This window comes from Amblyomma mixtum, chromosome 6, assembly GCF_055824585.1.
Source record: "Amblyomma mixtum isolate Tamu chromosome 6, ASM5582458v1, whole genome shotgun sequence".
NCBI lineage: Eukaryota > Metazoa > Arthropoda > Arachnida > Ixodida > Ixodidae > Amblyomma > Amblyomma mixtum.
In genome coordinates, this window is record NC_143017.1 from 128,066,761 (window position 1) to 128,083,647 (window position 16,887).

The window sequence follows — 16,887 nt, forward strand, 5'->3', positions numbered from 1 at the left end:
GTTGGCGCGCCGCTGGTGATGTGGCCTCTCGTTGTAGGACTCAGGCGTCTGTAATTGCGGTGGCATTTGTAGATGTTGTATACTTATATATCTTTGCGGAGTGTGGGAAACGTCGAACGTTCGACGGAACGGGGTCAGCTTGCACTTAATATCACTTGGCTACGAAGACTGCGCATGCATCCAGGTTTCATGACCGAGGTTTAGCCATCGTATTGCCTGTCCTCTGGTTCGAGGTGTCTCTGTTGTAAAGCTGCGTGCCTGCGAGGTAAGCTTGTTTCTCGCTTGCGCGTTGCGGGCTCGTGCGTAGCCGTGAACGCGGTGTGCAGTTTGTTACACAACGGTCCTCGCTTCAGCGCGTCTCGCTCGGTCGGCGCGTTTCGCGCCCGTTCGCTAAGCAGCGATTTCGTTACACACGCGAGCCGAGTCGTGCAGCGTTGCCCAGTTGCGTTGCGTGTCGTCGGCTTGTACAGTACACCGCGCTTGGTGGGCTGCGAGCTGCTTCCGGGTACCGTGCTGTGGGCTATTACGAAAAAGATACTCGGATCACGATACGTTGTGTCGACTGTCGGAACAGTACGCGTGCGTAAACCTGGAAGTGGCTGAGGGGTTGCGCCTCTAATCGTAATTCCGTTAGCGGCTGACTTGCAGCTGCTCCGATAACGTCTGTCGTTCGCCTAGACTGGGCCGTCGCGTTTGTTTTTAAATCCGTGAGATCTGTAATGCACGACGCACCACGTACGATATGTTTATCCTTTTCCTGGCCAGGTACTCTCGGTGGCAAACGTCTCCAGGACGCGCGAGAAGCGATCTAGGCGCATGTGCGAGTCTTAATTTGACCTGCATCACTGTGGTCTCGAGCTACCGGCAAATCGCAGGGCTCATTCGCGAGCCCGCTCATTTAGGCTCAGTCTCTTCAGTTCAAATTAACGGAGTCCGCGCGAATTTGAGTCCCAGTGTATGCGTTTATATGTCAGCCTGAGTGAGTCCAAGTTCATGTGATTCGGAGCCTGAGTTAGTCCGAATGAATGCGTTATTTGGGTGAGATCAAATTGAACCTGAACGTCTCTGTGCGATCCCGAGTGAACCTTGATGAGCTTCGCGATTTCACATTGCGCGGACACTATCGGGGGAGGCGAGTGATCACTCTCTTCACTGAACTCAAAACAAATGCCGGTGCGGGTTGGTGGCAAGCGTCACTTATTGTAAAGCGCCAGCATTGTTCCCCGTCTGAATTCTGGGAAGGTTGCAGGTTTTCGCTCACCGTGCTTGTAGGAAGAACGGCGGTGCTTAATTTCGGTTACTTAGTTCCTTTTAATTTTTTTGTTTTTGGTTTGTGTGATAATCTCAAGGGCAGCGCAGCTGACAGTAGTTAACGAGGCGACGTTAAGGCTGGGGATATGTTTGCCGTCGTGCTGCTTCCTTGTCTCGCTGTCCGCTGCGTTGATTAGACCGCTCTGTGCCCGCTGACTTTCCTTTTTTTTCTTTTCACTGATCTGACGTGCAGGCTAACTCCGTCCTCTTTGCATTCACTCTCCGAGCGTGTCGAGCTGGTTCCCGCTTTCGCCTTCGACGCACCGAATCTCACCCTCGACTGCTCCGCACTCGTCGTCTCTGTGCGGCCGAGCACTGAGCAGAGCAGTGAAGGGGAAAAAAAGAAGATAAAGTCACACACGCCGCGAGTGCATTCCCTCCAGGACATTTGTCGCACCTTCGCTCTCGCCCCCACTTTCGTTATTTTTCCTTCGCGGTTCTGCACGCCCTCGTGCCCTCTGTTTCGCGAGTTTCTCTCGCGCCTGCGGAACGTGAGGCGTCTTTCGACTCGCTTTCCTCGGCCGTCTTTTAATTTTTGTATTTTTGTGGCAGACGCTGAGGCAACTTCTTTCTCTTTTGCTCGCTCTTGCGCGTTTTTTCGCGCTTTTTCCTTTTCCTTCGCCGTTTTAGTTGTTTGTAGCCCACTTTCATGCTCCTCAGTCTCCGGGCGACTGTTGCACCACTGCTGTCGGCGCCACTATGCGGTAGACCTGTGCTCTACGTCGTGCCTGCTGCTTTACAGGATATGTGGCTTCTTTCGTTTATTTATTTTTTGCTATTGTTTGGCTTCGTCCCATCTATTCGTCGTCGCCATCGATGAACAAGCGGGTGCGCCTGGCGAGGTCTCAGGATCACTGCAGAGAAGATTAAAAAAAAAAATGGCTGGCGGTTTAGCATTACCAAGCACGAAATATTGCGCGAAATCAGTTTTTTGGAGGTGGAAACCACCGCCACGTACCTCAAAGCGCGACTGAGGTGTCCACTGACCCACGGTGCCAGTTATGCGCGTCTTCAACTTTTTCATCGTCAATGCCAATTTAGCGACTGTACGCCGGCGGCCTATGCTCCAGTGCCGCGTTTCTGCAGGAGTGTTGTCAACGGCAACGCGTATTGCTCCAGTGCCACGTTTCTGCCGCAGCATTGTCCACGCAACGCATGCAGCGCACATCTCTCTGTCACTACCGCCACATAGCTCAAAGCGCGTATATTAGTTTTACAGTAGCATTAGTTGATGAAGACGACGATCTACAATGCACAGAGCGAGAGTGTGTTGCAGTTTAACTCGAGGCGTTTTCGGCTGAGGCGATAGCCTAAAAAATCTTGACGCCATTAACCTGCCATTATGGCAATAAAGAAGAAAAAAAAAAGGCGATTGCCTAGTGCTCTCGTGTAACTAGTGGCCAGCCAAGCTGATTTGTTCGCGCCGCCTTGGTTTCGAATCCCAGTCGCGGATATTTATTTCATTTATTTTTATTTATTTCACTAGGACAAGCCCACAAGCATCGCAAGATTTAGCGTGGTGTGTATCCATCGGAATAGTGCGATCGCACTGAAAAAAAAAATAGAAAAAAAAGCCAAGAGTAGCAGTAATGAATGTCGAGGTTCACAAAATTAATGTGGCAGCGCTGCAGTAGCAAGGGGGAGCTTTTTTTCTTGCGTGACTCAAAAAGAGACTGCGCTATGCGAACTGAGTGATGGGAATGAATCGTGCAGTTACTGAGAGGAGCGAAAGAATACCCCCCTTGCTCTCTCTCCCACAAAAACAGTGTGCCGCCCGTGTAGACATTTCGAACTTGGTGTTGCGTTCTGAAACGCAGTGTGCGCGGTTAATCTAGCCCGAGACAAGGTCACGCACACATATATGAGATCAAATTGTGCGGTTGTTTAAACGCTTGTTTTTTTGTCTCTCTCTCTCTCTCTCTCTTTCGCCAGTGCTGAAGGTCATCTTTCAAAGCTGTCTCAGTACGGCGCAATATACGGTCCGCTCCATGTTTGCAAAGATCAAAGACGCATCCACTGATTGCGATGCAGAGGTTGCAGTCACTGCCCCCTCTTTATTGGCTCGGGATAAGTGCTCCGCCGAAATGCTAACTGAGAAGGATTTTCATGGGCTTCCCCGACTGTTCAAACAAAGCAAGTAGGGTCGACACTCTGTCCTTGAAGACGTTCGTCTCGTTCCTTCGATGCCTTCCGACGTGGGCTCGTCAGTGCGGAAGCACGTAAAGGTCCTTCGCATTCTGATGGCCCCTCAAAAGAAGCCAGTCGTGAATAGGCCGGTTCCAGACACAGTCGTGGGGCAGCCTTTCAGTGCGGACGAAAGAATTTGCGATCGTTGCACTCGGCCGAAGGAAGCCGCCGCATCGCACACGGAGGCGGTGCATTCAAGGACCCAATTCATGGAATACGGCTGCGCTGCTGTAAAGATGTGGGTTCCTGCGGGAAGAGTGTCGTCAGCCGCCTTGTATGCATGAGAATCATCGAGTCCGTCTCATTCCACCCGCCGTGGCAACTGAGTAGCTTTCGAGCCCTGGGTCGCGGGTTCGAGTCAGGAAAGCACCGCTGGCCGCATTCTAGGGCCGTTTACCGAGATTTCGAGGTATGGCGAAGAACCCCAGGTGGTCTGACAAAATCCGGAACCCTCCACTGCTTCTCTCCTTCCATTCTTCTATGTAAATGATCAATTCGGTGGCCTCGTTCCTCGTAAAATACTTTGCCACCCACTTGAGGCTGTTCTTATTCTAGATTAATGCGCAGTCCTTTATTTAATTTTGTTGTGACCTTGTGAACTTCAGTGTAAACCACGCAGCATCTTGTTAGCCAGAATTGATATGGTTGAATTATATTAGTGCAAAGATAAGCTGGTTGCCATTTTTCCTGGCGAGGGAGCTCAGGAAATCTACAGTGGAGTTTTTTTTATTATTCTCTTGGGACGGCGGCTGGGATCAGGCAGTCATAAAAAGTACATACATTCGGCCGTGTTTTTTTTTTTGTATGTTTGAACATGGGGAGCAGCAGTCAGGCAATCCCGATAATGCCGATATTACAATGTTTCAGTATGCCCTTTGCTGCCTTTTTCAAGCTGCCATGTGAAAGACGCTCTCCATATATGTCCAAGCAGTTTGTAATGATGAGATCCGTGATGACTCCTCAATATTAGTGGTGTAGCCAGAGAAGCTTTCTGGATGTGCGGGCGTTAATTTGGTAATGAATCTCTTTATAAGATGATGATTCTTATGACGGAGCCCAGTATGCGTTCTCAGAGTTGGGAGAACGTTCTTGCTCCTTTCTTACACATTTGCTGTGGTGGTGGACCTTTGTGTATCATTGTATTGCTGTTTTTTCCCTCCGTATTTTTTTATTTTCGCGTGCTTAATACTATGTCACGTTGGGCGACGTTCGTGCGCCATCTCCTGTGTTTTATATCGTTCCCCCTTTATGTAATGCTCTTGGGGGGGGGGGGTTGATGATGAGAAAACGTAATATTCTAGTAGGAAATGTGGAACATCTTGTTCCTGGTGACGGGGCATCATCTTTCACAGAGCGATCAATCAAGCTATATGGTCACTAGAGCTCGTAATTATTATTATTTTTTTATTTGTAATTATCATTTTCGGTTTCTCAAATGCGTGGTATTCGTGCGAATTTTCCCGTGTTTTCCACCTTGTCTGAGCACGTTTTGCAGCGGTGGGTTCGCGCCCTCCGTAATGCGCCATTCGTCATGGAAGAGGAAACTGTGCGACAAGTTTGGCACTGGCGCCGGGCGGATTAGTCGTCGCTTCCGGCCGGCTCGTCACCGCCGCGACCGGCTGAAACCAACAGAAGCAGGGCCCCGCCGTGCGCCCCATGTAGGCGGCCGTGAGTTGAGGAATTCAGGGAAGGGCTTCGAAGGGGTATTGCGGGTCAGGAGCACATCGTGTGCCAGTCAGTGAGGGAGCGTGTGAGGGTGCGTCTCGCGCTAGCGAACGACTTTTTCTTTTGAACTCTAGGTACGAACTCTAGTACGAATGAGTTTTACGTTTGCCCGACTAGGCGACGATTACAAGTTGAGGGGAAATTGGCCTAACAGTACATGCAGTCGTTTCTGGTCATTCGGACGAGTTAGTCAGTCAATTCATAAGTGAGGGAAGCGACCCAGGGTGATGACTGGTCATCACTCAACACGTCAGAGCGTTTGGCTGTAGTCTACGCACGTGGAAGTGATTATTTTTGCGTTGTGAGCATGCTCCTCTTTTTTTTTTCTATTCTTCCTGCCTTGCGATGAATACGCCGAGGTGGCCCAGTGGCCACGACGTTCCATTACTGATATCAAGGCTTCGATACTGAATCACAGGAGCGGCGCGCGCATTTCGATGGAGGCGAAACGCAAAAACGTCCTTGTGCCGTGCGACGACAGTGCATTGTAAAGGACCCCCCGGTGGTAGAAATGAATCCGGAGCCGTCCACTGTATACGGCGTTTCGTCCTCTGCTTTCTTTCGCTCCCTCGTTAATCGTTTTCGCATGAAACATTTCCCATATTTCCATTCTTTTCATTGAAGCTGGCTAGTGATGTAGTAATGGGTCGGACAACCCGCTGCTCTCCCCGCCTAGAAATCGATCATCGCTTAGTGCGCGGTTTTGAGGTTCGAATGGAGCCGTTTCGAAAAGAACAGAGTCATAGCGCTGTTACTTATCCTCCGATCTTGCCCTCATTTTTTTTTTTTTTTTACCCTGCCCCTGTTTTGAACGGCGTCCGTGGCATAACGAATGAACGCTATTTAACATTGCTATCTCCATCTCGGCCGCTTTGGAGCAAATGAAGAATGCATGAAAAACCTGCACATATATTAGCCAGTGGTGGCTGTTTGTCAAACTTGAATGCAGTGTATTGCGGTGCAGTGGCTTTGTAACTGGGCTGTGACGCGTGCATGGAGGGAAGGCGCACTTTAAAAGTGTGATTAACGAAAGATTCCTCATTCTCGCTGTAGCTCGCGCGTCCTATGATAGTGCTCCTGATGACGTCTCGCCAGAGAAAGGTGGTGCAGTGCATCGCTTCACGTAGTGGCGTGCGCGTACGGGGAGGGGTGAACGAACGGCTGCCGCGCCTGGCCCCGTTGCGAACGGGCTCGTTGGCTTCGTGCGCCAGCCGTGGAAAGCGAGGGACGTGGCCGCGGTGCGGGGCGGCTCACGCGAGCATCTTCGCCTTTCGCCGGCCGTGTCGGGGGTCCCGGTCGAGATTGAGCGCGACGGCTGGACACGACATTTGTTTATCCGCGAATGATTGAGGGGACCCGCAGCGAGGCGGTTCCGAAGCGTGGGAGAGGCGGCCGGGAGCTTCTTGCCACTGGCGGACGTTGTGTATATTCGGTCGCCGTGCGTCGTTGTGCCGGTGCGGTGTTTGAGACATGGGTGGCCGTAGTCTACACTGCAGGCGTGTGAATGTCCGAGGGTTCGATGGGGGTTCCCCGAGGTGAAGCGGGTTTTGAACGTAGATACTACATTTGGCACCGGTATCCATTGTTCAAGAAGCTGAAGGGAGTGAAATTTGCCCTTGCACGCGTCAAACGTTGTGTTCCAGTTGCTGCAGTAACGCATTCCTTTACTGAGTGCCCCCACAAGCACCTGTATTGTTCTTGTCGTTGTTCCAAACAACAAATGAGGCGTACCCTCAATGGGGTATTGGCCGAGGTTCGAGATACATTTTATCCAGGATCTCTTCTCGTTATACTTCTAGGTTCCCTTCATTCTCCTCTTCAAGCTGATCCCTGCTGGTAAAGTGGTTGGGCAAGGCCAAGTAGGTCACCGACTTGAAGCGGTGCGATTTCGTTTCCCCAGATGAAACAATAATAACTCTTCGTCGGTCGGGAATAGCGCCGCTCGTGCTTCGAGTTATCGATCAGTTCGGCCTCACCTTGAATTCGAGATTCAGTGAACTCAATTTGTAGGGGCACTTGATTCCCTATTTATGCAGTGGGCCGGGGTCCTGTCCCTGGGCCGCCGCTGATTCTTCTGCGGCCATCAAACTTTTTAAAATCGTGCAGCTTCGCAGTGGCGTCAGTGTCAGGGAAGCGAGATCCAGACCTCCCGTTTCCTCGCCTTTTTGTCTCGAGTCAGGAGATCGCTTTTGGATTTAGGGTAGTTCGTGAATAGATTTACTAATTCTCACCTCTTTTCTTTTCTGTTTTATTGCCTCTGTCCTGAGCAACATCCTTTTTTATCCTACCACTTCTTGTTTTTTGACGGTTAAATAACGTCACCTGACAGTGCTGCTGGTAGGCCATATGACTACTGTGCTTCAAGCGGCGCTCAGTCGTTTCGCCTTTTTAACTCACTCCAGAATTGAAAGCTCAAGCGGTAATTAACGTGAAGATAGCTTTTCTTTTGCTCTCAATCTTGTAAAAAAACTGCGGCATATGCTGCAGAGCCAGGGCATACGTAGTTGGTGCCCTGAATCTCCTTATCCAAACTGTCTGAGACGTTAAGCCGAGATACTTTTTTTACAGATATTGACATGGAGCATCGGCATCGACAGATATTGATGATGATGATGCAATGGAAAGACGGCGTATTCTTTGAATTCTCCATTCGAACCCGGTATTTCGCTCATAAGAAGCGCATATACGTAGCCTCTCATGTGTAACTTCTTTTTTTTTTTCGAATTTCTCAAGAAACGCAATTGCTGCGGTCTAACGGTATCCGAAGTACACGAGCCTGACCGCGGCGTGACGTCAGAGATCAGAGCAGCGCCGGCGCGCGCGCGCTCTTCCTTTGAGGTGCCTCCTCCAGATGGTGCAGCGTGCACGCGGACGGCCGCTGTGGCGGGCTATCGATTTGTCCCTCTTCCTCCTCCTCTTTTCCCGCCTTCGCGTCGGCGCGTCCTTCTCTCCCGCGCACCCGTCCGTCGTCCGGCAAGTGGCGGCGCGTGGCGGCGCGTCCGCGCACATGCACGCAACGCGCACGCGGGTGCGCGGCCGTGGCGGCGCCGGCGTACCACGCCAGCAACCACGCTGCTGCTGCTGCTGCTGCCTCTCCCTCCGTGGCCGCCACGCTCGGCGCGTAGTCGTAGTAGTACGCGCCTCGCGTCGGCCTCCCCCCCCTCGGCGCCCGTCGTCTCTGCTGCTGCTGCTGCGTCGGCGAGCGTGGCCCGTCGTGCCTTCTGTTTGTGTGTGCGGAGCGGCGACGTGCGCGCCCAGTGGTCACTCGGATCGCGCTGGTGCGCTCGGTGTCCTGCTCGCTCCGTGGTGGTGGTTCTGTCCGGTCGTGCTTCGGAGGTGGTGCGGGTGGGCCTCTCTGCCGGGAATGCGCTGGTGCTCGCCGGCCTTCTGGTGCCGCCGGTGATGTGGTGCGTGCCGCTGTGGTGCGAATACGGCGGCGGAGACCGCCGCCGTTCGAGCGAGCCGTCGTCATCGCCGTCCTGTTCCCTTTGCTGTCGGCACGAACCGCAGCTTCTGGTCGCCGCCGAACGGCTCGCTGGTGATTCGCGGCCCTTCCAGCCTTCGGCGCGCGTCCTCGGCGATTTGATCGTGGGCAGGCGTCCCCGGCTGTGAGTCATTGGCGCTCATCTGCAGCGGGAGCACCACAGGCCGCCGGAGATGCCGTCGGGCTGGAGCGAGCTGGCGCTCCAGTGCGTCAGCGTGAGTAGGACGCCGTCTTCTTCGATTTGTCACTCGAACGCCCCGCTTCTGTGCTTGCGCTTGCGCGGTTACGGCGTCTGGGAGCTGAGTGAGTGGCGCGGAGTGCTGTCGTTGCTCGATTTAGAGAGAAGAACAAGTTAGCTCTCAACTTGTGAATCCGGACTAACCAACCAAAATACCTGCCTCAGTGTTTATTATAATTGGCGTTGTCCTGGCGTGGTGTGGGATCCAGTGATGGAGGGCTTGTTTTGCCATGAACCGCGCGAATCTTGTGCGCGAGTCGTAAGTGGAGATGAGCATTTCACGTAGGATGATATAAGCGGTCCTGGCTGGCACCTTATTTTCTTAAAGGCCTACGTGGATCATTTGCTTGTTTGGGGCAGTTAGTTGTGATGCTTTTGAGATCACACTGCACACTCAGGATCTGCACTGTCACCTGAAATTAATATAGCGCAGGTGAAATCAGAAACGTAAAAGCGTAGGACGATGACTTTTTTTTTTTTAGTGTGATCAAGCGTTCAAGTCAGTCTGTCAGGTCTCATAATCGTCCAGAAGCGCTGTACTCGTGTATCGTTGTCGTTCTTAAAAGCCGTTTTCTTTACATCAGTTGTTTCTAAACAAAGAAAACGATCGACTGGCAGGTTTCAGCAGGGAGTGACCGTGGTAAGTGCCCTCCATCAGTGCAGCGGTCCACTTACCTGCAGTGATTTAAGGTAGTGGTGAAAATTTAACCAAGTGGCTACCGATTCACCGGCGAATCGCCGTTGGCGTGCTCGATGTCCGTTCCAGTCAGTACGCCAGTACACATTCTGCACGCCCAACAATTTTCCTCATCTTCGGTTCTTGCGACTAATCCATTGATAGGATAAACTTCTTATCCTCGGCTGCCGACCTGTGCAGTAATCTAGTGCAGGTTTCACAAAATGCAGACGAGGACCTGGACTAGTCGACGCCTGCCTTCGCTGTTGCGCGCAGGACGATTTGTAGAGAAGAACCTCGCGCACAAGCTCTGAATGCCTCCTCTGGTACGTGTGGGATGTTTCACACGATTTCCTCGCGGTGTGAAGCTGTGCGAACTAGTGTAGTAGTAGTCCTAGCGTGTTAGCGGCGTGATCCTCGCTGCTTAGGGCTGGTGGCGAATCCGCGCCATCTTCCTCGACCGTCTGGCCGCTTTGGAGCGCGCTAATTAGGACCTTGCGAAACTTCGCCTTCGACGATCACGCGACGGCCGTCGTGTTGCGTCGTTTTCCGTAAAAGCGTGTCTCTCTCTCTCCTCTCTCCGTGCAGCGGTACGCTTCGTGAAGAATGTCTCGTAAGGAACGTCACGGCGCTTAACACGAGCGTTGCAGGTGTCGCGTTTTAGGCAGCAGGAATGTGACCTCTTTGCACATTCACTGGTGTGAAGCTTTACTTCCGTCTTGTTTTGTTCTTGCTGGCTTGTTATGTGTCGTAAGAAACTTTTAGGAAGCGAAGGTAAATCCCCATGCCGTGGCAGTAGACAGCCCGTGCAAATTTTCAATTGGCTATTTATGGGCACTTTATGGAGTCTATAGATTTTGCATTGAATGTTTTGTGAAGGAACACCCACGGTCCTCCGGGAATCGCGCGGGCAAGACGTCTCGATGATCCACTTCTTGCCCCAAAGTGACCGAAGAAAAATACGCTGCTCTAAAGAGATGATCGGTGGTTCTCCGCCGACTGAGAAGTTTTGGTAACATGCGGAGCCCTACAGACGCCGACTGATGGCGTCTCAGCCGGCGAATATCGGCCACAATCTTGGAGAGCAGAAATACAGCTACGTTCTCCACTGCAGAGGTGACCCTGCATTATATTACGGCAAATTTCTTTTTTTTCCCTCTTTTTGCTGTCTTTATTTGAGAGAACTTCATGCGAACTTAGCTCAGGTTGACTTTTATTAATTTTGTTATTGAATAACGCCGGTGTTCCGGAAGCGTTTCAATTAACGTCGCGCCCATTTCATTAGTTCCGCATCCTGCACTACTTGCATAAAGTGAAAGGACTGACCGTTAGGAGAGAGACGGAGAGAGTTGAGTAATCTCGTGAGCAGAGGAAGATCGGTCGAAAGGTCAGTCGCCAGCACACCCTGCACGCTGCAGACGATAAGAGCTTAGGAGCAAGTGAAAGGCTGTCTGATAGAGGGACGGAGACGACAAGAGCCAAAGCAGGCAGAGGAAATGGAGCGACATTTTGCCTCCACAGCGTTATTAGCGAAATGGCGAGCACCAGTGCGCCACTACCGTCCGTCCGCGCGTCGCATTATTGCCGCTCATTTTTCATTCCGTCTGAAAGCCACAGAGGAAATGGTCGGCGGCGTAGTGACCCGTCGCGTTTCGGTCCAGAAGTTTTGGGAAAGTTGAGTTAAGCCTTGGTTTCGTCTTCTCATTTTTGAAAAAAAAAAATAGAAAATGGTCTGTAGTCAGTTCGCTGCACGCATTTCCGTTCTGTGTATTTCACGACCAGAGCAGTGCGGAAGGTTCGGAGGCTTGCCTTTGCGTATCGATTTCTTCGGATGCGTAACTTCTGGAAAAGGAGACAAGGCACACTTTAGAACTCGTAAACTGCGCTCCCCGCGCCTCTTCGCCCTATAGTTTAACAAGCGCGCAGGCACCTAAATATACGCAACACGCGCTCATATTGCCACGAACTGCGAAAGGTGGTGCTGGGGTGCGGTTGTTCTGCGGAAAGTTAAAAATCGCGGCAACTACATGTCACACTCACTATGTATACCTGACCCGCCGCGTGGAAAGGACGATGGAGGAGGTGAAAAGAGAGAGTGCGAGAAAGGGTCGCCGTGCTGGAGAAACAGCAAAATAAGAAAGAAAAATCTATATGTAGAAAGCTCGCGCGCCTTTCTGCCTTTTTATTTTTTTTCGCGTGTTTCTACGCTGACAGGGCACTGCGGGCAACTTCATCCAGTTATTGTTTTGAGTAAAAATTGATTATCTGCATCCGTCTCGGTGCGTTGACGTTTATCCGGGAACAAAGTGCACATTTGTCGGCGAGAAAATTGCCCATGAAAATATTCCCGTCAGTCGATTCAGACTCGTGGCGTCGGTGCGAAAGGGAGGGCGGGCTGCCGCCATTTTGAAGTGGATGGCGGTGCAGCATGGGATCTCGAAAAAATCGGTGTCTGCGCACGCAGTTTTACTTGCTAAGTCGGCCGGTGGTGGTCACGACCCCTGTATTTCGTTTTTTGATATTTTCTATCGTGTAGAAGCTTCGTTCTCGGTCAGAGCGGTTTCTTTCTTCTCCCTATCTTCGGTGTCCGTTTTAGACAGCGAGGTGAACAAAATGAAGAGGCAAATTGTCGCCAAGAGAGAATGAGTGGAATGGAAAAATGTTTTGTGTTGAATGTTTTTGACACCGTAATCATCATCATCATTGAGTGCCCTGTGAGGTGCACTGCGTTCGCCTTCGACTTGAGTAAAACGCCGTGGTCGGCCGGTAGTTAGCCAATTCCGGAAGGATAGTGCAGAGCGGAAGCCCGGTCACGCCGGTGTCACAAGCTGAGAGAGAGAGAGAGAGAGAGAGAGAAAAGTGACCGCCTATTTCCCATGTCCACGCGAGTCAGTAAATCGGCCACTGGGAACGGAAGCGTCGCTCGCACCAAGAAGTAAAGCGTCAATTCTTGAGGGTGTAGCCGTCATCGCTCCAGAGTGGTCGGATTTCAGACAACAGTTTGGGCTGTGCGAGAAGGAGACGGTGAGAGAGAGAGAGCGACAACATCTCGTACTCGAATGTCTCTCACACATCTCATACTTGAATGTCTCTCATACATCACATGCTGGACTGTCTCTGATTCCTTTCGGCGGATGATAAAATACCGCTTTGGGCAGTTAAATAACGCTGCGCCCTTGCGACTGCATACAGATACATGAGCGCACTCTAAAATAAACAGAAAGGTGTAAATACAGAGATATTACACGCGGAACCTTTCCTTGTCACGTAGGTTACTCGGGTCGTAGTAACCGTTACTGCGGTCCTGTGTGATCAGGGCGGCAAGAAAATTCTGCGTATCTTTTTTTTTTTTTGAGACTTTACTCCCTAAATAACTTCGGTGTGATCGCATCAATTCCTCGCTCGCTCATTAGATATCTGTCCACGCTTGCGTTGTCCGCGGGACCCTCGCAGTGGCCGCCGCCGCTCGAGGGGGTCTGCCCGCGGCCCGTGTGAGCACGAACCGGAACCGCGCGCCGCTCGTCGCGGGGCGGAAGCGCGGAGGCGCATCGTTGAGTCTGCCCGCTTCCGGTGACGGCTGGCCTCTTCGCGCATCCTGCCCACGGGAGAGGAGGAGATGGCGAGGGGGAAGAGGAGGTGGTGGAGGTGTACGACAGCAAACACCGTTATCGTCTTCGTCGCCGCGGTGCCTCTCATCTCTGTATAGTGGGGGGGGGGGGGGGGGGGGGGGGGGGGGGGGGGGGGGGGGGGGGGGGGGGGGGGGGGGGGGGGGGGGGGGGTCCCGTAACCGCGCTTGCACCTCCATAGGATGTGGCAGGGCTTCCCTCACTTGCGTGGTGTCCACCGAGGAAGCGATGTTTCTGCGGTGCACCGGCGGCATTGCGCCGAGATAAGGAGGCGGCGAGAGACACGGCGGCGCTTCGCTGAGCGTCGCTTCGCTCGTTGCTGTTCCGTGTGAACGGAAACATTGCTGCTTTTCCATGGCTGCTGGTGCCACGCGGCTGCCTTGCAACAACGATAGCTGCGATACGTTGTAGGAAATGTGGGCCGCGGGTAACTAATCTCTCGCTTATAGGCGTGTTTTAGGGATGCCTTTTTAGAGAATATGGGCATCTAGTATAGATAGGGTGACCCTATCGGTTAGGGGAATATGGGAATAGCGGGGAGCCAGTGCGCAGGTGCAGAACAATAACCGGAGGGGCGTCCCACATATTTAGGGAAGGTCGATGGTGAAGTGGTGGAAGGATGGGAAGAGGCGTGAAGTCACTGCATTTGCACCCGCTTTTCCAACGATCCATGCTCATGGTGCGCTCGCTTTACCGCAGCTTGAGCTATGTGACCAAGGGAGCAAAATGCGCCGGATTCGCGTCGCCAGTTCGACGCGGCGTCGTGCGTCCTCGGCCGAGGACCCGTTGGGCGTGGTCGCTGGCGATAGCGGGTAAGAGAGGAATGCGGACGTTTTCTTTGTAGCCCGCGATGCGGGGGCCCAAAACTCGGCGATTACATCGAAAAACTCACCGGCTGACGTTGCTGCCTCTTGCTTTGAGCGAGCGTGCTCTCGCTGATGTCGTGTACACCCGCATCTTTCTCGCGCTCCCACCGCGGCCGCCGCTCTTTCGTCACGCCTGTCTCGTCCTTCTGTATAACACGCCTTGTTGTTGTTGCTGTTGCTGGCTGTCGTGTTCCTCGGTCTCCCCCACGCGTGCCTTGTGCCATGCATTCGCCGTCACTCCTTTGCGCGCGCCTCGGCCGCGTTCCGCGCTTATTTATTTATTTTTTTCCTTTTCACGCGACTCACGGCTTCTCCATGTAGTCCTCCCGCGCGCACGCTTGGTGAGGAGCTAGGAAACGAACGAAGAAGTGACGACCCGGAGAAAAGCGTGCCTTTACTGCTCGGAGAAGTAGAAGAGGAGAAAACGTGACTTTTGGGGGGCTTCGTCTCTTTCTCTTTCTCCTGGTCCACGTGTGTGTGTTGGCGGAGAGATCGTTGACTCGCGTTTTGCCCCCTTCTTCTTCTTCGAAGGAGGGGAAAGTGGTACGAGGAAGGGGGGGATCTCGAAGTCCCGGGGTTGAGGAAGAGGAGGCCTCACCGGCGCACAGCGCTCGCGGAGTGGTTTAGCCGCTCGCTGCCGTGACAGCGGACCCGGGTCTGGGGACGATTCTATTTGCAGAAGTGCTCCATTCCTTGCGCCACTTGGTACTGCTGATGCTGCTGCAGCCCTTTTGTTGTCTGGCTGTACTCCTGGGGGCACGGTGCGGGCTCTCTCTCCGTTTCTCTCTTTCCTTTTTGTTTTCCCTCAAAGATCAGTGACTGGCTCTGCGCTTGCAGTCGGCTTAGTTCGTCGTGTGACCTCCGTGATGGTAAGCTGTGTGACGCGAATACCGGAGGCTGCTTTTATACACAGATGTTCGCGCGCAAACTCGTATCATTTCTGGCATTGTTGAAGCACGATTCTATCGGTGTGTCAGTGTTCCGGGCTTGCGAGAGCGCGACAGTCAAACGCTCTGGAATTTTTCAATTACGGCTGAATCGTGGTGCAAGTGTCAGTTGAAATCTGATGCTGTAGTTCTAGCTCGTATATTTATTGGACAGCCGTGAGATGCGACGAAGCTTCAGCTCGATTATGAACCCAAAGCGATATCCATGTACCTTTGCCTGTCCAAGGGCGTCGGCAGGGAGAAGGAGATTGTACAGCATTGGTTTTGCTTAGAGCAATGACTAATTGAGTCATACTCTCCGGAATCTAATGCGCGAGTGTGTTGTGTGACTTAACCGGGCATTTCTGTCGATGGGTAGTCTACTTTTGTCTTGCCTGATTGGAGGAGAAGACAGGAATGCCTTCCTTTACTGTGTTGGAGGACGTGAGGAAGGATGGGGCCGTCTGACCGTTTGGAATTTCTCCCTGGCTGTCGCCTTGGCGAGCCCGGCTCCAGCTTGGGTCAATAGACTTGGCGGTTTCTACGAGAGCCTGCGGCGACCATTTTATTTTTATTTCTTCTTGCCTGAAAATATAAGAACAAACCATGCTGGAAGGCTGCACCATGGCCGTTCATCATTACATTCGCGAAACAAAGTGAAAAAAAAAAAAATCCGAACTTTGAAAAACAGACGAAAACCAGGGCACGGAACCCGTACGCAAGACGTCGTCGTATACACGGAACGGTCTCTCAGACAGCGCGCTTGAGAAATCCGCGCTTGAAAAATGGCTACTCGTTAAACGGGTTGTGTCAGCCTGCTGATCAATCATCCTGGCCGTTTCTCGAAGCTGCGCAGGCTGGGGAGGCTCGTGACGCAACCGTTTTGTCAGCTCGTGTGCTTCGGGGAAAGATAATGCCGGCTGAACCAATTTCGAAATCCTTTCGGTGCGCCCTTGAAGGCGCCGCGAACTCGGCGGCACGCCGTCTAAAGAATTACTGCTCGAGTATTGGTGTGACCCGCGTCTCTGTGAGTGGCTGCAGGTCATGAACATGCAGGTTTCTGTCGCAGGGGTGATGGTTGAAAGCGTCGCCATGTTGAAAGAAGCGAGAATAGGATATTGAAGAGGCGATCGTCGTCGTCATCATCATCAGCAGCAGCATAACTGCGTCCGCTGCAGGACAAAGGCCTCTCGTATTGATCTTCAATCAGCCCTAGCATTGCAAACTTATTAATCTCATTTCCACACGTATGTTTATGTATACGCGTGTATAACCGATTGAAATTCGTTTCGTTGTCTGCTTTTTACGGCTGCACGGTTGAACTGCAGCACGTGCCGGCGACTTGTCTATTCATAGCAGCAGCAGCAGTACAGCTCTTCAGTAGTATAGTATCAGCTCTGCGCGCTTGGATGCGTGCAGAAGCGGTCCTTGGCGAGGCTCCCCCCGCGCCGCCTAGCGGCCGTAAAAAGAGTGAACCGGCGTCCTTCACCCGTTTCCCGGGGCCATGCGAGCCGTGTCAGCGAACCTTGGCGTCTCCGGATAGGGCGCCCGTGCCTGTTGCTGGAGCGGCGCTGCAGCCCCTTCTTGAGATGCTGGCCTTTCCTCCAGTGTCCTTTGCGCCCTGTGGCGCCCGTCGTGGCCACGCGGACTGGGAAAGGTGTTGAAACAGTTGTTGGAGCAATAGCTGTATGCCTCTTCTAGGAGGATGCGACGTAACTGTCGGCGTAGTGTGTCGGGGCGGACAACTCCTCTGTTCACCTTCCAATTAATGGTGATGTTATCCATATGGATCAGAGTTGAGTCTGTAGAAAATGCGTTCTTTGTGTTGGTGTAGTTTGGATGGGTCCG

General features: G+C 52.5%; 1 protein-coding gene across 6 annotated transcripts in view; it reads left to right on the top strand.

The window, feature by feature from the left end:
- CdGAPr (GTPase-activating protein CdGAPr) overlaps nt 1-16,887 on the top strand; it is a 234,806-nt gene that overhangs the window by 87,139 nt on the left and 130,780 nt on the right. The window contains exon 1 of one of the 6 annotated variants that reach the window (XM_089549119.1): nt 8,268-8,922. The exons of the other annotated variants lie outside the window; for them this stretch is intronic. Within the exon in view, the coding sequence (XP_089405245.1) occupies nt 8,881-8,922 (42 nt within the window). The 5' untranslated portion in view covers nt 8,268-8,880. Of the gene's footprint in view, nt 1-8,267; nt 8,923-16,887 lie in introns of those variants that run through there. 6 annotated transcript variants of the gene reach the window in all.